This window comes from Pongo pygmaeus, chromosome 7 (genome assembly GCF_028885625.2).
Source record: "Pongo pygmaeus isolate AG05252 chromosome 7, NHGRI_mPonPyg2-v2.0_pri, whole genome shotgun sequence".
Classification (NCBI taxonomy): Eukaryota; Metazoa; Chordata; class Mammalia; order Primates; family Hominidae; genus Pongo; species Pongo pygmaeus.
The window spans coordinates 118,858,389-118,881,575 of record NC_072380.2 but is presented as its reverse complement, the minus strand read 5'-3'; the positions used below and the strand labels follow the sequence as shown (position 1 = coordinate 118,881,575).

Here is a 23,187-nt window from a genome sequence, read left to right as displayed (position 1 = left end):
AGTTCCAACTCACAAAATATCATTTATGTGACCTCTGTAAGTATAAATGTGAGAACATTTAACTTTCCAAATTCTGAGAAATTAAAACACATTCAAAGGCTCAAACCTAGTTATTATGAAAAATAGATATTTCTTAATACTTCGAAATAGCATTAGCAAGTTAGATAGTATTGAACAATTAACTGATTCTGACCATAATAAAAATGAGTTTGTCTGACCCATCAGTAGGAAAACTTTAATGCTATCCAATAAAGAAAATGTAATCATTAAAAAGAGAAGGAAAATGCATAAATGTTAAATATGACTATAAAGCAGTAGTAGGAAAAAGTAATTATAATGCTATGGTGTATTTCCCAGACATCAAATGGCAAATATCCAGGGAAGAAGATGATTAGCCATGCTCCTTATATAGGCAGTGATATATGTGTGTCTAGTAAAAGAAGACTCCAGTAGGCTGTAATATTTGTATGCTTATAAGATCATTTTTAGCCCTTTCTAGGCAATTATGTAACGTTTAAGCTGTTTCAATACACTGAATCTACCAACCTAAGTGCCAAATGAAGGTGGGAGATACACATGAGTGACTTCTGTAATACGGATCATATACCATTGACACTACTTTGGCTAGGAGCCGATTTTAAGTAATTCCCATTACATCAGTAATTCCAAACATTTTGATTTTACATTCTGATTTTTAAAAAAGACATCAGGGCTGGGTGCAGTGGCTCACACCTATAATCCCAACACTTTGGGAGGCCAAGACAGGCAGATCACTTGAGGTCAGGAGTTCAAGACCGGCCTGGCCAACATGGTGAAACCCTGTCTCTACTAAAAATACAGAAATTAGCCGGGTGTGATGGCACATGCTTGTAGTCCCAGCTGCTCAGGAAGCTGAGACAGGAGAATCACTTGAACCTGGGAGGTCGAGGTTGCAGTGAGCTAAGATCATGCCATTGCACTCCAGCCTGGGTGACAGACGGAGACTCTGTCTAAAAAGTTATTAAAGAATACCCTATCTTCCATCTATAACCAGTACCGTAGAAGAAACCATATTTTACCATGAAAAGTATAGAAAGGTCATAATTTTAGAATAAAGTGAATTTTATCCAAGAAGGATGCCTAGTAATTTTATGCCAACATTCTCTCCTGGATGGGTTAGCACCTGGATGGGTACCATGTTATACCTGGTTTCTCACTAAAACCACATGCACATTAAACAGCCAGTAAAAAAAATTTATTGTTTAATGCACTTTTGTGTTTACAAATTGAAATTAGCCTTAAAGTTTATGGGAAAGGGAGGGGATTTAAAAATAAGCATAAAACACAAGTTGGGCAACTGTAATACAGCCATCCCTTAGTATCTATGAAGGATTGGTTCCAGGTCCTACCAAGGATACCTAAATCCAAGGATACTCAAGTTCCAGGTATAAAATGGTATAGAACTTACATATAACTATATTCATCCTTCCAGAGACTTTAAATCATCCCTACATGCTTATAATACCTAATACAATGCCTACACATTACTTCATTCATGTGGATTCAACATAGTACTTGGTGTGGTCCAAATTCAAATTTTTAAGAACTTTGTGAATTTTTTTCCCTGAATATTTGCAATCTGAGGTTGGTTGAATCTATGAATATGGAACTCATGGATATCGAGGGTGACTTGTATATTCTCGATTTCCACAATTTATGAAAACATAATTCATCTACTGATAAAAGGCAAGGTAAAATGTTTCTATAGATGATATCTCTTTTATACAGATTGAGTATCCCTTATTTGAAACGCTTGGGACCAGTAACGTTTTGAGTTTTGGAATATTTGCATTTATGATGAGATAACTCCAGGGTGGCACCCAAGTCCAAACACAAAATTCATTTATGTTTCATATACACCTTATACACACGGCCTGGAGATAATTTTATATAATATTTTCAATGATTTTTTGCATGAAATGGTTTTGACTCTGTTTTGATTGTGACCCATCACATAAGGTCAGGTGTAAAATTTTTCATTTGCCGCATCACATCAGTATTCAAAAAGTTTGAGATTTTGGAGCATTTCAAATGTTGGATTTTCAAATTAGGGATGCTTAACATAGATCATACGGGAGAGGCCAAGATGGCTGACTAGAAACAGCAGTGTTCCAAGGCTCCCATCGAAGAAAAAAACATAATAAGCATGTGAATTCTTTACCAGCAACCAAGGTATCCAGGTTCTCTCATCAAAATTGATTAGAAGGCTGGTGTGACCCACAGAGAGAAGGAAGAACAGTGTGGTGTGGCAGGCCCACCTGAGAGCCACAGGGAGATGGGGAACCCCCTCCTCCCAGCCAAGGGAGGTGCTGATTGAGCACACTACCCAGCCAGGGAAACTGTGCTTTTTCCATGAAACTTTGCAACCCACAGATTGGAAGATACCACTTGTGAACCCATGCCACCAACCCTGGAATACGCAGATTCTTACAGCCTCTCAGCTGGAATCTGCTTAAGCCTGCTGAACTCCTGGCGGGAGGGGCAACCAGCACAGTTGTGACAGCCTGCTGTCTAAGTCCTTTGAGCTCCTTGGGGGAGAGGCAGCAGTCAGCACTGGGACTCCCAACTGCCTAACAAGCTAAGCTCCCTGGGCAGGGGAAGGGCAGCACCCATTTCTATAGTTCCAGGCTGTGCTTTTCCCCTGCTGGAGCCAGGGAGGCTTTGTCCCAAGACTTGTCCCCACAGCCCAACACACCTGCTGTGGTAGTCTGCCACCAGAGTGTTTCTTCAGGCCTATCCTTCCTCATTGGGTGAGGCTTCCTTGCAGGAAGAGTTATTGGAGAACACAGTACAATCAAAGTAGAACTCAGTATCAAGAAACTCACTCAAAACCACATGATTTCATGGAAACTGGAAAACCTGCTCTTGAATGACCCCTGGGTACATAATGAAATTAAGGCAGAAATCAAGAAGTTCTTTGAAACCAATGAGAACAAAGAGACAACGTACCAGAATCTCTGGGACACAGCGAAAGCAGGGTTGAAAGGAAAACTTATAGCACTAAATGCCCACATCAGAAAACTAGAAAAATCTCAAATCAACACCCTAACATCACAATTCAAAGAGCTAGAGAGGCAAGAGCAAACTAATCCAAAAGCTAGCAGAAAACAAGAAATAAGAGAAGACTTGAAGGAGATAGAGACACGAAAAAACCCTCCAAAAAATCAATGAATCCAGAAGCTGCTTTTTTTGAAAAAACTAACAAAATAGACTGCTAGCTAGGCTAGTAAAGAGAGGGAGAAGAATCAAATAGACACAATAAAAAAAGATAAAGGGATATCACTATTGACCCCACAGAAATAAAAACTACCATCAGAGAATACTATAAACACCTCTATGCAAACAAACTAGAAAATCTAGAAGAAATGGATTAATTCCTGGACCCTACCAAGACTAAACCAGGAAGAAGTCAAATCCCTGAATAGACCAGTAACAAGCTGTGAAATTGAGGCAGTAATTAACAGCCTACCAACCAAAAAAAAAAGCCCGGGACCAGACGAATTCACAGCTGAATTCTACCAGAGGTACAAAGAGGAGCTGGTACCATTCCTTCTGAAACTATTCCAAACAACTGAAAAGAAGGGACTCCTCCCTAACTCATTTTATGAAGCCAGCATCATCCTGATACCAAACCCAGAAAGAGACACAAGAAAAAAAGAAAACATCAGGACAATATCCCTGATGAACATGGATGGGAAAATTCTCAATAATATACTAGCAAACCAAATCCAGCAGCACATCAAAAAACTTTTCCAGAATGATCAAGTTGGGTTCATCCCTCGGAAGCAAGTCTAGTTCAACATATGCAAATCAATAAGTGTAATCCATCACATAAACAGAACCAAAGACAAAATCACATGATTATCTCAATAGATGTAGAAAATGCCCATGATAAAATTCAACATCCCTTCATGTTAAAAACTCTCAATAAACTAGGTATTGATGGAATATATCTCAAAATAATAAGAGCATTTATGACAAACCCACAGACAATATCATCTTCAATGGGCAAAAGCTAGACTCATTCCCTTTGAAAACTGGTATAAGATAAGTCGCCCTCTCTCACCACTTCTACTCAACAGAGTATTGGAAGTTTTGGCCAGGGCAATCAGGCAAGAGAAAGAAATAAAGGCTATTCAACTAGGAAGAGAGGAAGTCAAGTTGTCTCTGTTTGCAGATGGCATGATTTTATGTTTAGAAAACCCTATCGTGTCAGCCCCAAAACTTCTTGAACTGATAAGCAACTTCAGCGCAGTCTCAGGATACAAAACCAATCTGCAAAAATCAAAAGCATTCCTTTACACCAACAATAAGCAAGCAGAGAGCCAAATCATGAATGAACTCCCATTCACAATCACTACAAAGAGAATAAAATACCTAGAAATACAGCTAAGAAGGGATGTGAAGGACCTCTTTAAGGAGAACTACAAACCACTGCTCAAGGAAATAACAGAGGACACAAACAAATGGAAAAACATTCCATCCTCATGGATAGGAAGAATCAATGTTGTGAAAATGGCCATACAGCCCGAAGTAATTTAGAGATTCAATACTATTCCCATCAAACTACCATTGACATTCTTCATAGAATTAGAAAAAAACTATTTTAAATTTTATATGGAATCAAAGAAGACCTCGTATAGCCAAGACAATCGTAAGCAAAAAGGACAAAGCTGGAGGCATCACACTACCTGACTTCAAACTATACTACAAGGCTACAGTAACCAATACAGCATGGTACTTGTACCAAAACAGACATATAGACCAATGGAGCAGAACAGAGACTTCAGAAATAACATGACACATCTACAACCAACTGATCTTCAACAAACCTGACAAAAACAAGCAATGGGGAAAGGATGTCCTATTCAGTAAATTGCGCTGGGAAAACTGACTAGCCATATGCAGAAAACTGAAACTGGACCCCTTCTGTCATCTTATAAAAAAATTAACTCAAAATGGATTAAAGACTTAAATGTAAAACCCCAAACCATAAAAACCCTAGAAGAAAACCTAGGCAATACCATTCAGGACATAGGCACGGGCAAAGATTTCATGACTAAAACGCCAAAAACAATTGCAACAAAAGCCAAAATTGACAAATGGGTTCTAATTAAAATAATGTGCTTCTACACAGTAAAATAAACTGTCATCAAAGTGAACAGGCAACCTACAGTATGGGAGAAAATTTTTGCAATCCACCCATCTGACAAAGGTCTAATATTCAGAATTTACAAGGAACTTAAACATATTTACAAGAAAAAACAAACAACCCCATCAAAAAGTGGGCAAAGAATATGAAAAGATACTTCTCAAAAGAAGACACTTATGCAGCAAACAAACATATGCAAAATAGCTTAACATCACTGATCATCAAAGAAATGCAAATCAAAACCACAATGAGATACCATCTCATGCCAGTCAGAATGGTGATTATTAAAAAGTCAGGAAACCATAGATGCTGGCAAGGCTGTGGAGAAACAGAAATGCTTTTACACTGTTGGTAGGAATGTAAATTAGTTCAACCATTGTGGAAGACAGTGTGGTGATTCCTCAAGGATCTAGAACAAGAAATACCATTTGACCCAGCAATCCCATTACTGGGTATACACCCAAAGGAATATAAATCATTATACTCTAAAGACACATGCACAAGTATGTTTATTACAGCACTATTTACCATAGCAAAGACATGGAACCAACCCAAATGCCGATCAACTATAGACTGGATAAAGAAATCATGGTACATGTACACCACGGAATACTATGCAGCCAGAAAAAGGAATGAGATCATGTTTTTGCAGGGACATGGATGAAGTTGGAAGCCATCATCCTCAGTAAACTAACACAGGAACAGAAAACCAAACACCGCATGTTCTCACTCATAAGTAAGAGTTGAACATTGAGAACACATGGACACAGAGAGGGAAACAACACACACCAGGGCCTGTTGGGGGGTGGCGGTTGAGGGGAGGGGTCTTAGAGGACGGGTCAATAGGTGCAGCAAACCACCATGGCACATGTATACCTATGTAACAAACCTGAACATTGGGCACATATATCCCATTTTTTTAAGAAGAGACAAAAAATAAAAATAAAAAATAAAATAAAATGCAATAAAACAAAACAAAACATATACCATGTCCTTAATTATTCAGATGTGTCAGATTTGTTGAATCTCTTAAAATGTATAATAATGAGAAACTGGTTATATTCATGAAAATGGTTTTCCATTGCCTTGGTATCTTTTCTTTTTTTATTATATCTTATTTTTCTGTCATATGTTTATATTAAGGATACAATATGAATTATTTTCATAAACTTTGAAGAACATAGAGAAATCCTTTTGAATTTAGAAATCAGATTGTGTCAAGACTCTGCTTTCAACACTCAATTATTCCTATCACTGAATTTCTCTAAATTTACATTTCATATGAACTCTCACCTATAATCTAGTAAGGGAGGGCAAAATTTCCCATCAGATTTAGAACACACTCCAGTCTTTCTCTTGGCCTACATGCCTCCCTCTACCTCTCTAAGCTCAGTTCCTGGGACTCTCCCCTTTATTGGCTGTTTTCCACCTACCTGGCTTCCTAGACGGTTCCCCAAGCATACCAGATACTTTTCAGTCTCAGGTTCTTTGTCCTTTCTGTTTCTCTGCCAGAAATGGTTTTCTTCTGAGTTGTATAGTTCATTTCTGCTTAAATGCCACCTCTGAGGAGCCTCTTCACACCTACTCCCCAATCCTCTGCCATCATACTCTATCTTTATAAGCTGCTTATTCTTCAAAATACATATCACTGTCATGCTGACATATTTTTATCTATATCTGTCTTCAGCACAGATATAGATAAAAATTAATCTAAGCTTCATGAGAGCAGAAATTTCTGCGTCATTCATCATTCTCTCCACAGCATTGAAAATAGTAAATTGTACAATGTAGATGCTCAAAAATTTGTTGAATAAAGAAATGAATGAATATAAATATTTTTAAATTCTAATTTAATAAAAATAATACACTGCCTGTTTAGAAATAAATTATACTAATTTATCTCTAATTGTGCAAGAATTATTTTAAAATTATTCATTCATAAACTAACTTTAAATTATTCTCAAAGCTCATATCAATTAACCTACTCTTAAAAGTGGAACATAGATCGGGCATGGTGGCTCATGTCTGTAATCCCAGCACTTTGGGAGGCCCAGACTGGCAGATCACGAGGTCAGGAGATCGAGACTATCCTGGCTAACACAGTGAAACCCCGTCTCTACTGAAAATACAAAAAATTAGCCGGGCATGGTGGCACGCACCTGTAGTCCCAGCTACCTGGGAGGCTGAGGCAGGAGAATCCCTTGAACCCGGGAGGCAGAGGTTGCAGTAAGCCGAGATCACACCACTGCACTCCAGCCTGGGTGACAGGGCAAGACTCCGTCTCAAAAAAAAAAGGGAAACATAAAACTAAGTGTAAATGAATGCATTGAATTCTTTTATTGACCATATAATGGTAATGAAAAGTGATTGTTTAAACTGGAATAGTTTTATAATCAAGCTGGAATCTTTTCACAATTTTAAAAACAAATAAAAAACAAACAAAATGTAATACATAAAAGAAGACGGAGAATGTATACTAGGATAACACAATGTTGATAATTTTATACACTTATGGAAAATAGTGTTTAAGATTTGACAGTCAATTTTATTTGATCATGCTGAAAATAACATCTCTTAGCCTACATATCTATTTTGATAACTAAATTATCTCATAGACTATTTGCTGGTCTTTAACTTAATTGTTCAAGTCCACAAATGGGTGGTGTTTAGAAACTCTAGCCTTAAGGTTTGGAACGGACTGCCCAGTTGTATGTTAAAGCTTCTACAGTCTAAGGAAATATTGGTGTGATAATTCACTGTAGATCTTCCACAAGAGAGTAAATTATGATTCATTTGAGAATGATGAGAAGTCTTATTTCAAAGCATAAATCTAAATTATTTGACCTGGATGATATTCAAAAGGAAGATGATATACGTGACCCCTTATCAACCCCTGAAGAACACTTGATTTTCAGTTTATATTTTTCCCCAAACCTGGTTGTAAGCTGGTGATGATCAATCAACTATTTCTAATGACTTATGACCAATGGCAAGTTTAGGAAGGAGGGCTGGTCAAGGTTACAGGTCTAGTAGACTTTGGCCAAGAAAGAGAACAGAACTTATTAGTCCCTGTGGGGTTTGAACCTGCAACCTCAGGCTCATTAAATGCACAGGAAATCAAACTCCTCTACCTAGACCAAAACTTACCAAGCAATTCCTTTCAAGGATGTGATTTATGTCTAGTTGGCATTAGTTTTTAAAGACAAAATTAAAATACAGTGTTTTACTAATTATTTCACTATTCAAAGAGAAATAATTGGAGGAAGATATAAGAAGAAAAATATCCAAGTCTCTTATAAATGTCTAATTTTTAAAAAGTTATTCTAAAGGCACATAGCTCAAAGCCAAAAAATGGTTGAGGATTCTAAAAATGTAGTGTATTTAATTAAAGTGTCAATCCCAAATCAAAATAGTATTAATCATTTTGCTAATGAAAGGCTTTCAATTTAAAAAGGCTATATTTTGAATAGAAAGACATTGACATTTTGCAGAATTCATTAAATTTAACTGGAACCCAAATAATGATACTTTACCTTAAAGTTTTATGTAATTTGAGAGGACACATTTTTCATTCCTCTTGAGCTTTTGTTTTGGCTATTCTATTTTTTTTTCTCTTCCTAGGTTATTTTCTCTTAATTTATGCTCCCCTAAACTTGAGTTACTCTACTGTCTCTACTCCTTTACAAGCTGACCATTTCCACTTAACAGGAAGATTCTTTGGTTGCAGGCTCTCAAACCCACTCTCTTCTCAGTGCCGTAAAAGAACAGTCATTCATTCAACATGAACTTACCACTGAGAAATACTCATATTATCTCACAACTAAGCTTCTCCTATCACACAGAGGTCTCCTTTTAAAAAAAAATTAGAAATACCAGACTTACATTCATGTCTAACCTTTCTCTTTATTTTTTCCTTTTTGACAATAGACCCTTCAAAATTCTGACTTTTCCTCCTTTACTATAAAACTGGGGCTAAAAATTTCCCTTACAATCTCTATTTATCCACATCATTCCCCCTGCAGGTCTTGATTGCTCCAAAAATAGAGACAGTTCAAGTCTCTACTTCCTTTGCCATTGCAAACACAAGTACATTAGTACTGTCCCTGAGAGCCTGCAATTTAGCAGCATAAATAGGACAAGTAGTTTGCAGAAGAGTGGCTATAGCAATTTTTAAGAAAAGAGTTTGATTTCCCCATTCCCCCTCCTTAAAATGAAGTGGCTGCTTCTGTCTCTCCAGAATTTTCTCCTCCTAAATGCAGGTGCCAAAGAATAATACAGAATGATTCAACTTCTTCATTTATTCATTAAATAAGAAGTTAGATATAAATATTATAAGTAATGTGAATAATCTGACAAAGCAAACTTTCCGCATTTCTAATTTTGCATTTTTTTCAACTCTAAAATTCTAAAAAAAATTATTACTTTTTTTTGTTATTGTTGTTGTTGTTTAGAGATGGAGTCTTGCCCTGTCACCCAGGCTGGAGTGCAGTGGTGTCATCTCTGCTCACTGCAACCTCTGCCTCCTGGTTTCAAGTAATTCTCCTGCCTCAGCCTCCTGAGTAGCTGGGACTACTGGTGTGCGCCACCACCCATGCTAATTTTTTGTATTTTTAGTAGAGATGGGGTTTCACCATGTTGGCCAGGCTGGTCTTGAACTCCTGACTTCAAGTGATCCACCCGCCTCAGCCTCCCAAAGTACTGGGATTACAGGCGTGAGCCACTGCACCCAGCCTAAAAAAAAATCATTACTTTTGGATAAAGAGAATAATTCAAATGTATTTATTTCCTATTAAAGTGTTATTGAAATTGCCAACATTCATAATAGTATTTTAAATGATAAACATATGCAATGAAGATCATTCACCATTTCTAAATTTAGTCAAAACATTAATAACTTACCCAACTTAGGCTTTGTTATTTTTCCAATCTGTAGGCATGCAAAACGGAATATTTTGTTGACTTCTGATAAAATTCTACTAACCAACTGCAGTATTTCTCAGTTACCAGCACATTACTTGATGTTTATGAGGAACTAAATCTGGGAAAAGGGTGAGCATACATAATGGACCCTTTTCTAAAACTAAAAAAAAAAAGAAGATGAATTAACAAGACTCTTTCTCAGAAACATTCTTTCTTCCAGGGCCTTGATGTCTACAATCCAGGTAGCTGCAACAAGATAGGGCTCTGCTGCATACCCTGAGTGGCACAGTACTTTGTGACCAATAATCTCTGAATAATTTTCCCCACAGCAGAAATATTTACAATCCTATAAAAGAAAAGTGGAAGCTATCTGAAGGTCCAACCTAGATGGCTAAACAACACTACTGCCACGCAATGATACACCAGCCTCTATAGGTGATGATGTGGCTCTATATCCACCAAATGGAGTGAGGGCCATAGAAACTGTTCACTAAAAACAGAAGATGGCAAAGTATCACACATGGTTTGAGTCTAATTTTGCAAAAAAAAAAAAAAAAAAACAGTGAATATATGCAGAAAATAATATACAAAAACGTTTTAAACAATGGTTTTCTGTGAATGATAAGATTTAGGTCATTTTTAGTTTCTGCTATATATCTATATAATTTTTCTGTAGTGTTTGACCCTTTGCAATTAGTTTATTTCTTTATATTTAGGAATAAATGTAAGAGGTGTATTTGTATTTCTGAAAAATTAGTCATTTCATCCCAAGCAGGAAAAACAAATAACCCTTTTGTTTTCAAACACATTCTGCACGTACCTTTTATCTTTTAAAGCACTTATCACATTAAATCAGAGCTATTTGATCACTTATCAGTCTTCTGGCTTATAAATGAGCTCCAAAAAGAGCAGTCATTACTTTTAACCAATACTGTTTCGCTGTGCTTAGCACAGGACATGGCATGTTATAGATGCTCACTAGTTTTTGAGTGGCTACTTGGATTCTGCCTTTCATCCAGTGACTTCTTTCTCCCATACATGCCTCTAGTAGAATTACTATCACCTCCACAAGATGCTGTCCAGCCTTTAACAGATTTGGGGACCAAAATTAAAGTGTGTGCAGGCATCACGGTGAAAAATCATTTGGGTCAAAAAGATGTCATCTTGCAAAATCAGTTGAGCCTTCACTAGGATCTCTATCAACATACTGAGACCCTCCACTACTAAACCAATTCCTTGCTACTCTCCAGGCCCTACTACACACTAAGTTCCCAATATTTTAGTGTTACTGTACATATGTTGACCAGTATTTTGTCTCCAGTTACTTAACCATGCTACCAGAAACAATTCTTTCCCTCAGATTAGCCTGGAACCTGTCACTTGTTCGTAGTTTTCTGCAACAGATTCTGCACATCCCTTTGTTTCTATTTCAACCAGCATCAACTTACTCATTGCCTCTCTCTGATCATTATTTACTAAATAGGAAGATTCATGAAACAATCAAGTTCCACTAGTCCTTTTTTTCCACCTGAGACTGTAGTTTTCTGGAAACTTGGAAGTTTCCTAGATTAAATATATTTCTTAGCTTTTACATGAAATTGCTAAATTATTTATATATTTTTTTCAAGTATCATACACATAACTATTAGAGCAAGAAGTTTTTTTAATGTATAAAAAGATAACTTTCTTATACAGGGTATTTAAAAGCTGGGAGAATTGCTTAGGTATTTGTAAATATGCCTGTAACTATACTAACCTATACTTTTAAAATTCCTAGGTTTTCTATGAGAGTCACAACAGGCATCCTGCACTTCCCACATTAACCTCAGAGTTACATTTTAAAATCGACATGTGGATATGGTCAACTAATACGATGTCATGGTAGACAGACTACACTGTTCACAGATTGCAGGAAGTTTTGACTAGAAGCTCAGTGGTAATATTGACAAGAAAGCCAAGCAGACGGACTCTGGCAGAAGTGGAACTCAGAATCATCGGGACAAACATTGGCAGTGCTAATCCAACTCCTAGACACAAAGTAGCTGCCCTGCGAGGCTGACCTCTGTGTTTAGCAGGTGGATCCTTTATTGACAGGTGTATCCTGCCAAGTGTATCCTATCCTGATTCCTTTGAACATGGGAAGCACGTAGTTCTCCTTGTTATGATTATATGGTTACCAGCCAAACTTCTGATTTAGATTCCCATGTAGTTTTCCACAACAGTTAGAGAATGCACTAGTCAGGCTAAATCAAGCATGGCATACACTTAAATGTTACATGTCTTATTTTAAATTAATAATCTTTCAACCCAGTTAATTTTCCCATATCAGTCAATATTTTCATGTCTTTGTTTCTGGATTTCAAAACAGAGCCCGATGAGGGACTATAACAGCTTAACTAAATTAATGTAATGATGAGTTACTATGCATTCCTATTAAAATATTTATAAAACAATAATCCCCAAAATAAAAATTAGAAGATGTTAGGAATGTAGAAGAATTACAAAGGTTATTGTAAAAAAAAAAAAAAAAAGAAGGTTAACGATGTCTAAACTAGGTATCAGTGACATAAATCAGTGACTCGTTTTGCATGTTTTAGATTTACTTTCTTGTCTCCTTTGCTGCCAGCACTTGGGCAACCCAATTGCTAAGTGGGAGAATGAGGATGCCAAACACCTCACAGCTGCATGGTGGGGGTGAGACTGGTAAAACAAATTAATAGCTCCCTGCATGGAAATCTAATGCAGAACACTAGCTAGAATCGAGGATAGTGCTGATAAAAATATCCAAGAATCATTTCTATAAAATCTGAAGCTGTAACATGGAAAGAATTCTCATAAACTCCACATAGAAGAATTCTATAAGATAGCCTCACAATTTAAAGCTTTCTTTTAGAAGGATAACATTTATTTACCATTGAATTACCTGCTTTGCATTTTTTCACTCATTTCCACAGCATGCACTTACAGAATATCTACTAAATTCTAGGTGCTGTGCTGGACAATTGGGCTGGAACCATGAAATGCAGTCTCTCTCTTTGTGGAGTTCACTGTGTTTTGGAGCAACAATCATGTCCTCATATCACATCAAAGCAGTTAATAGAAGTATGCACCGAGGCCAGGCCTCAATGTTAGTCCTGCCCTGACCCTGTGAACCAGGCTGCACTGCACAACAATCAAACCTGTTTCAGTCTCCTCCTTCCCCTTTCCTTTTCCTTTCCCCAACCCTCCCCTCCCCCTTCTTTGAAATGCTCCCTGCTTTTTGAGAATTCATCTCCTACACACAATTTGCCAGGAATATAATTCCTTTAAGGAAACGTGTCAAGGTCTCCCAGGAGTTCAAAATGACTCACAGGTTCTACAAAAATTACACTTTTAAAAACTTTTAATTTTAATAATAATATAATAGGAAAACATACTGTGCAGTAATAATTCAAAATTTAAATGAAATTTGTTTGATTATACTTTAGTTTCTTTCTTTTTTTTTTTTTTTTTTTCAAACTGAGATTCTTAGCACCCAGGTCAAAAGATCCAAGGATATCTTCTAGGGAGTCCATTAACAGCGGGTCCTTCAGAAACATGACTCCGAATCTAAACAAATAATTATATCCTTGCCCTAAAAAAATTGCTTACTTCACTAAAAATAAGTTTATGGAGCTAAGTTGAGCCAGTAACAACTGTTTAATCTGATGCTATCTACATTTCCAGCACAAATTGAAGAGCAAGGATAAAATCAATTCTTAAAGAAATGGAAAAAATTACCAGATTTTCCTTATATTCACGTATTGAATACTGTAAATTTATATAAATGTCACTTATTCACCTCTTTACATAAAAAAGTCAAAGTTCCATAAAATACCTTCAAATTTATCCCTACTAGTATTGTTCTTCATTGCTATAGAAAAGCTCACTTTTTGTCAGAAAAATATCCTTACAGTTCTTTTTTTAAATCCCAAACAGCTTTTAAACATGCACTGAAAGTCAAAGATTATTTAGAATGCCAGCTATTTAGAGATGTGCATCTATAACAAATTATTCTCTTCCATATTTCAGTTCTATTCAGTTTAATCTGGGTAGATTTGTTGAAATATAAAACCTGAAGAAAAGAAGTACTGATGAGCAAATATCTATCCCACATTGACAGCCAGCCATATAGCTTGTTAGTCCTATATCTGGGACTATACCGATAGCAAGGAATATTGAAAGGATATAATATTACTTCTCTCTCCTAGGATGTGCTGGGAAGAAAGGTATTGGAGGTCACTGGGATTCAGTGTGAGGCTTCAATCCTTTCCAGAGGCCCCAGATATCATAGCACTGAAAGTGTCAGACTTCTAATCCTAGATTGCTTTCCTTACCCTAACATGGGACAGTAATCTTTGGAAACCAGATTTTTAAGTTTTCTCTCTGCCCAAGTTCTGCCTGTACGACTCCCTCATAAAATATTGCTCATGAAATATTTTCATTTACATTTAAGATAAGAAAACCATTCACTCACCATGATAGATTAGTTACAGACATTGCAGCAACTTGTAGAGGAGTCTTCTCTTGATTCCAGAACAGGAAATTAGCAGGTCAAGTCGACAACACCGCTAAAAATTTTAGCTTTGCTTCTGGAATGATGCACAAACCACTTAGTTACTCACAGTTTGAGAGGACCTATAAAGAAAAGAAATAAATGAATATCTCTAGTACCTGGTCTATATGGTTTGTCACAATTTCATCCAAATCAATGGTTTTGTCATGGTATAAGATACACACAAAAAATATGATTTTTTTCTTAAAATATAAGACATGTAATAAACGAAAGATAAAATTAAACCAACCATATGATAAGCTGAATATTTTACTTTTAAAACCATCTGAACGGTTAATAAAATGTTCAATCCCCGGAGTAGAGAATACAGGGAAATGAGAGAATGTGATTTGGAGGAACCAAATATTTTCTCATAAGGTTATACTCTCCAAATCAGTTTTATATACCTGTGATAAAAAAATTAGAACAAAGATACAGATTAGCCCATAGCAAAGAAAGAAAGAAAGAAAGAAAGAAAGAAAGAAAGAAAGAAAGAAAGAAAGAAAGAAAAAGAAAGAAAGAAAAGAATTCCGTGATACAAGTTGCCATCACACCCAAGGCTTTAACAAAAAATTATTCACTAAATAATTTAGTGAATTAAATTATTCACTAAATAATTTAGTGAATTAAATTATTCACTAAATAATTTAGTGAATTAAATTATTCACTAAATAATAGGAAAAATGATTTATATTGATTAACATGGGGGAGATAAGCCAGGGTGTTATGTATGTAACAAATATGACAAACATCTCCACACATGTATTTTGACATCTACTATAGGGTCCTATGGTTTTGAATCAAAATCAATCAAATTAATTCCATAGTACTGTTAGCACTTTATTCAGTCAGGTCATTAATCCAGTGCTTTTCAATTAAACAAACACCTATTGAGCATATCCTATGTAAACGTACACTATCCTAGCTATAGCTCAAGGATGAATAAAATAAGACATTGTTCTTGTGCTCAAATAATGTTTTATGTAAAATAAGATGATATCAATAAAATAGGGAAAGTGTTCTAATAAAGGCACATACAGGGCATGTGGGAGCACAGAAGAGGGGGCTTCCAGCCCAGTCTCAGGGATTTGGGAAGGATTTCCAAAGATGTGCCCCAAATGATTACCATTAGGGTTGGCTACAAGTTTAAGAAAAAGCAACCCTAAATAAAGTGGCTTAGAAAAAAGTTTATTTTTCTCTCATACAAATAAATCTCGACCTGAGAAGGCCAAGGCATATATGGCAACTCCATGGACACCAGGGAAGGAGGTGTATTCTTTCTTGTAGTCTACCCTTCTCAATCATGTGTTTCCCTTCATGGTCCAAGAGGTTGCTGAGCTCCAGCGAACATGTCTGCATTCCTGCCAGCAGAAAGGAGGAGGAAGTAAAGAAGGATGCTTCCTAAAATTTACACATGACATTTCTGCCTACATTTTATTGGCCTGAGTTTAGTCATTTGGCCACTCTTACTCTAAAGACAATTGGAAAATGCAGCCATTATTCGGGGCATCTAGCGTCCTAACCGTAAACCAAAGTGCCTGTTGTTAAGGAAGTTGGGGAAGTGGATACTGGCAGAAAACTAGCAGCGTCTGCCACCACGTTTGAGACTCGGTGCCCTTGACCCCCAGAGTTTTGTGGTTTTTTTTACTTACTGCAAAGTGGAAAACATGGGGCAAAGGAGAGATGGGATCAGTCCATTTTTTACTGACAATTTTACATTTTATATTTATAATTTTAAATATCAAACTTCAGCTTCCTTAAGTCATTCATAAGCAAACAAAATATTTCTCGTGCCCTATTACTCTTAGTATTAATGATACAAGGATTAATAAAATATAATATTTACATATAAAGAACTCACCATTTAACATAGAGGCCATCATATTTTTAAAAAAGGACAAAAATAAAGCACACTATGAAAACTGTTGTGTGCATACAAGTGCATATGAGTGGCTGTCTAGGAATAAAGCAAGAACCATGATTTTAATGAATTCTAATTTTAGCTGGACCCTGACTGCCAGAATAATAATACTGGCCTGCCAGTGAAGTAAGCAGCTATGAAGTTTCATCCACATCCTAACTTGTCTGTTTACATTCCAAAAGAGGCTGTCTATCCTGTCCTTGGTAAAATTGTTACGGCATATAGACTTACATCTGTAAAGGCAAAGGAACTCCAAATTCTGACACCACAACAGTTAACTTCAAAAGTTTCCAAGCTGTATTGCCTGATTTTTATCGAGGGTTCAGTTTACCAAAAAAAAAGTATATATATATATATATATATATATATATATATACACACACAGACACACACACACACACACATATATATACACATATATATGGAATATTGTCTGATGCAATTCATTCTTCTAGATATATTTAATTCCATCTTTAGAGAACTGTATATCTGGATGTTGTTATTTTCATGCCTAATCAAATTGCTTTTACTAAATTACACTGTGGAGTTTTGCCAAGTTTGCATTGAGAGACATCATTTAAAAAAAAAACAATCAACAAGCAAAAACCCAGACTATGAAATCAACTATTAGGCTTAGTGGACAAGTTGCCAACACACAAATGTTGCCTTTATGAGCACTTAAAGGAAAAAATTGTGTTAGGTCTGAACACCTGTAAAACTATTATTCTAAATTTCTGGGTTGCTTTTCTCCTAGGGTCTTTACTGCAACTTACTACAATTCTTTCCTTGCATTAACTTATGGGAAGCTCTGAAATAAACCTGTGACATTTCTTTAAGAACTATTCAAGAGTTCTGCTAACCATTTTTTTATTATTATTTTTGCCAACTTCAATTTTAACCTTTTTAAAATAAGCACACAGATATATACAAACATAAGCATACATATATATATTATTTAATGTAAATACATATAAAATCCCCCCAAGTCCTTTTTGAAATAAGAAAGTGTAAAACTAAAAACCACAAGTGGAGAATTGTTTGCTTCTGCAGAATGCAAAAATAATACAAAAACAAACTGGATCCTAGAATCTTAGATGGAGCCATATGAACCCATTGCTTTTGTAGGTCAAAAATGGTCAAATATTGTCAATGTACATGGTACAACTTAATATAACTGAAGAGTTGACCAAGATAGCCTTAGTGTTTCCCTCAGTTTGACTAAACTTTAGGTGGGTTTCTTCCTGTCTATGGCCTCCTGACTTCCTTTTCCTTAGGGTATTTACTTCAGGAAACTTGCAATTGTAAATCCATTCTCTGCCCCTTTGAGATGCAAAGCTTGTGTCAACCACCTGTCAGTTTCATAATCCAGTAATGTATTTCTCAAGGACCTGGGAGCCTTCCCTTTAAAATGCAGCCATTGAAAAAGATAGCTTTGCTAGCTGCCTCTCCCTGTGGGAGGGTAGAAGTCTAATTTAAATAAGTGCCAATTAGTAAACAAAGATGGCATAATCAAATTGACCAACCATGCCCTCCCGCAATGTCCTCTAGAACTTTTCTGCTAGCTCAATCCAGCACTGAAAAACACTTCCGCCTTTTGTTTTAGTGGAGTTGTGTTCAGTCTCTCTCCTCTATTGCGGTAATATGGAATCCAGTTTTCCTTGCAGCTGTTTAACTCTGTCTGATGCATTTTTTCTTTGACAGCATATTGTTTTTAGTCCTTAAAGTTCAAGATAATTTCCTAAGATCCTAGCCATAATGTTTAAAAGTGAAATCTTTGCTCAATGTCCTTTACCTGCAATAACTACCAACTTGGAATTTGATAAGCTTATATGTAGATTTCTAAAATAAAATAAATATTAAAGAATTGCATTTTTTCTGACACCAAAAGTAAAAAAATTAAAAAGAAAAAAACCTTACATGTTTATAAGAAGTAAATATCCAAGCACACAAAAAAATTTATAGTGACCATTCATAGCAATTGTACTAATCACGCTAACATTCATTTTGTTGTTATATCATCTTTCCTTTTCTTTTACAACTTATAACTATCTGATTTATTTTGTCAAGAATAGGCACAATGTGCCTAACAGGCACTCAAAGCTTACTGAGTTGAAAAAAATTAAAAAGCCTGTTATATTTACATTTTTATGATGTGATTTTTTTTAAAAACCCTGTATTGGGCTTGTTATTTTTTTAATTACATGTAAATGATTGATTGCTTATCAATGTAATCTTTCCAGAGAAAACATCTTTAAAATCTTCACAGAAGTTTAAATTTTGTGTTCATTTTGGTGATTCATAATCTTAACACAGATCTCCAACATCATTCTCCACACTTACGTATGAATTCATAGCTTTCAGCCAAAATTCTAATATTGCTAAGAGTGAGATCTGCCCCTTTTTCACAAGAGAAAGACTATATCTTCATATTAGAGGAAACTTTTTAAAATATATGGGGTGATTTGACTTTCCCTGAATGCCCAGCTATGATATAAGCTATAAGCATAAACAAAATTGTTCTCTTTAGGTCACTCTTTTAGTGCAATATTAAGGAAAAGAGGATGTGAATTTAATGAACCCTCTCTCTTTTAACATATTTATTAAAATGTGAAGAGTCCTTGAATACAACAATGGATTATTGGGATGATACTTTACCAAAATAATTATTTTAATCATTTTATTCATGAATGAGATTTTAGGCTTCAAATCCAGCTGAAAAAAAATATTATATTCTAATAAATTCATTTAGTTGTAATTACTTTGCCATTCACAAATCTTCTGTGAAGTGATTTTATTTAAGCAAAAGACACATTTTTCTAACCTACTTCTATGCATACCTAGATGCTGCTGTATCATCAAGATCTTAAAATTCTGTGAATATCAGTTTAAGTAACCTACCACATAATAAATATAGGTTTTCTATATTTCATATTTAAAACAGTAAATCTACAAAAACGGTTCTTGGAAGCAGAACCAAAATGGTTCAAGGTTTTGACCATAAGCACCATAAGCATTAAGTGTACACAGTGAATTACATCGCCTTGCCTGCAGAAAATTAGGCTTCAATTCCCAAGGGGATACTAAACATTATAGATAATTTCAAACTGGGTTATCCAAGGGTCCATTGGATTTTGTTTTAAGAGATGTACTGTGCAGGTAATGAGGTACATATATATTTGAATTCCACTCAGGGCACTACAAGAGATAATGGGCATAAAATGAAGAATAAAATGCATGAGGTATGAAGAGAAGACTTTTATGCTAAAGATTCAAATAAATGTTAGCAGAACAAATTATCAAAGAAATATTAGACTCTTGAGTTTTACAAGGTGGATTCCTTTTTATTTTCACATCAAATCTAAAGCCTCTTTCTTGTTTTCTGATTTCCCTATAAACTTACCTTATTGATATTTCCTAACCTAGGCTCTCTACTCTGCTTGAGCTTGCTTACTTACAATGCTCATACCTGAGCTCTGAATATACTATACATTTCTGATTCTTCTCTGTACTGAAGTTTTCTTTCCCCTCTAATCTCACTTATCCAAATTCTTCCAGAATCAATACAAGGTCCACAGATCCTGTGAATTCTTGCCAGATAGTTTCATGCTTCTCTGATCGCCCCTCTTCTAAGCAATCTACAACTAAAATACATTCCACATTAAAATGTGTACTGCATTTTTCATATGACTTTTGTTTTTGCAAAGGTCAGTAATTATGTCTTTTATGTTCAAACTCCAGAGCATCTAGCTAAGTACCAAGAACTCTCCAGGTGTTAATACACTAAGCGACAGCCAGAAAGTCGTTCTGTCTGCCCAGGGACTCAAAGAGACTCACGTCCTGCCTCGCAGGAAGGCCAGCTGACCTAGGTCCCACAGCAGATGCTGAAACAACCCTGAGAAGTGGTTCCAGCCGTCTCACCTGCAGCTTGAGACAAGTCTTGCCCACAGAGGGACCCGGAGGGAGATAAGCTGGTCAGTGCTCCTGCAGGCTGACTCTGACCTTGGCCCCATGTGGGTCTTAAAACAGCACTGCATTAGGCTCCAGCCCCTCTCAACTGCAATCTGAGAGCAGGCTTGTCTGCTCAGGGACCTGTTGGGAGACACGCCTGTCCATGACTCCAGAGACAGACTTGAAGACTTGGTCTCAGCTGGAGATCCTGAAGCAGCCCTGTGACTTGGTTCCAATCCCCCTCAGCCACAGACCAGGGCAGTATTAGCTGTCTAGGGGCCCATACAGTGACCCAGATGGAGCCTTCCCAGGGACGTGGAGGATGCCACACTTCTTCCCAGGGACCTGTAAGCCACACTCATCCACACATGTAGTAACAGTGTAGATGTAGCTTTCCCAGGGACCTGTGAGCCACACTCATCCACACATGTAGTAACAGTGTAGATGTAGCTTTCCCAGGGACCTGTGAGCCACACTCATCCACACATGTAGTAGCAGTGTAGATGTAGCCTTCCTAGCCACCTGTGAGCCACACTCATCCACACATGTAGTAACAGTCCACCATCTGTGGACCCTGAAGCAGGTCCTTATGCCAGAACCAGCTCTGTGGACCAAGGTCCTGGAGATATCCCAGTCCACCAAGGGACCAGATGGGATCCATGCCCACTAGAACCCTTATACCAGGCCTGTCAACCTTGGACCCTGCTACATACCCAGAAGCAGTAACATGACCCAGATCCAACCCCATTCCACAATGATCCTGGAGTAATCCCATCAGCCAGGAACCTAACAAGAGAAGGGAGAATGGGAGAAAACATTTTCCAACAAGATAACTGAAAAGGGGTTAATATCAAAAATAGATAAGGAACTCAAACAAATTCAATAGCAAGAAGGCAAACGACTCCATTAAAAAAAAAAAAAAATGGGCAAAGGACCTGAATGGACATTTCTCAAAAGAAAGAAATTCTGTCATTTGAAACAATTTGGATAACCTGAAAGATAGTACGCTAAAATCAGCCAGGAACAGAAAGACAAATATTGTATGATCTCAGTCATATGTGAGATCTACAAAAGCAGAACTCATAGAAGCAGAAAGTAGAATGGTGGTTACTAGGGGCGGCAGGCTGGAGGTAGTGGGGGAGATTGGGAAGATGTTAGTCGAGTGACACAAAATTCAGTTAGACTGGAGGAATAAGTTCAGGAGATCTATTGTACAACACAACACGGTGACTATAGTTAATAACGATGTATTGCATTCTTGAAAATTGCTAAGACAGCAGATTTTTTAATGTTCTCACCATAAAAAATGATACATTAGTGAGGTAATGGACATGTTCATTAGCTTGATTTAGCCATTCCACAGTGTATACATATATCAAAACATCATGTTGTATATCATAAATATATACAATTTATATTTGCCAATTAAAAAATAAGAAAAAAATGTTTAATGTAAAAAGTGAACAAAATAAAATGTTAGCAACAATATGACTTGAATGACTCAAAAATAATAATTTAAATAGTGACATTATTATATTCTTACACTTGAATTATGAATTTTTGGAACTCCAGGACTTTGGAAGGATGTAAGTCAATCATTGGGGAAAGATATTATTTTTCCTGTGAAAATCGATTGTCTATATAGTTAAATTATTATTATTATTATTATTTTGAGATGGAGTCTCACTCTGTTACCCAGGCTGGAGTCGCCCAGGCTGGAGTACAGTGGCGTGATCTCGACTCACTGCAACCTCCACCTCCTGGGTTCAAGCGATTCACCTGCCTCAGCCTCCCCAGTAGCTGGGACTACAGGCATGCGTCACCACACCCGGCTAATGTTTGTATTTTGTGTAGAGATGGGGTTTTGACATGTTGGCCAGGCTGGTCTCTCGAATTTCCGACCTCAGATGATCTGCCCTCCTCTGCCTCCCATAGTGCGGGGATTATAGGCGTGAGCCACCACGCCTAGCCCATAGTTAAATTCTTAATGAGGCACAAAATAAACAAGGAAACCAAACTAACAGTTTTACTTTTCCCTTAAGGTAAACTTTCTCTAGAGACAAGATTTTAAAAGAGGGGGTTCTGCCTTGAATTTTTATAATTTGTGCTATCTTGTTATTAATTCTTAATAAGAAATCTATGCTTATAGAGTAAAATCAAAAGGATATTCGCTAAAGAATAAACATCTCTCCCTTTTCTGGCCTGTGTACCTAGCTATCAGATTTATATCTATATCTACTTCGATATCTATCTATCTACTTGGCTTTGATAAAATGGCAGCCTAACATATACAGTTTTACCTGCACCTTTATTTTTTACATACATACACATGTCATAAAGTCATGTACATATACAATATTTCCCTATCAATACACATATAGAGATGCCTCATTCCTATTCAGGATTTTAGAGCATTTCATTGAATGGATTTACCTTAATTCATCAGCCAATCTCATACTGAAGGAGATTGAGTTTGTATGCAATATTTTGCAATTACATAAGATGCTGCAGTGTATATCCTTATACACATGATATAATATTGGTTTATATTTGTGGATAAATACCTACACATAAAATTTCTGGGTCAATGCTATGCACATTTTAAATTCTAAAACACACTGGTAAGTAAGCTCC

The 23,187-nt window shown here is 36.4% G+C and overlaps 1 protein-coding gene across 3 annotated transcripts in view; it reads right to left on the bottom strand.

Moving 5' to 3' along the window:
• The window catches only part of OXR1 (oxidation resistance 1), a 488,540-nt gene that overhangs the window by 383,020 nt on the left and 82,333 nt on the right, over window positions 1-23,187 (bottom strand). For all 3 annotated transcript variants that reach the window (XM_054497496.2, XM_054497491.2, XM_054497493.2), the window contains one exon: window positions 14,607-14,767. In XM_054497496.2, the coding sequence (XP_054353471.2) occupies window positions 14,607-14,629 (23 nt within the window). In that variant the 5' untranslated portion in view covers window positions 14,630-14,767. The remainder of the gene's footprint in view (window positions 1-14,606; window positions 14,768-23,187) is intronic.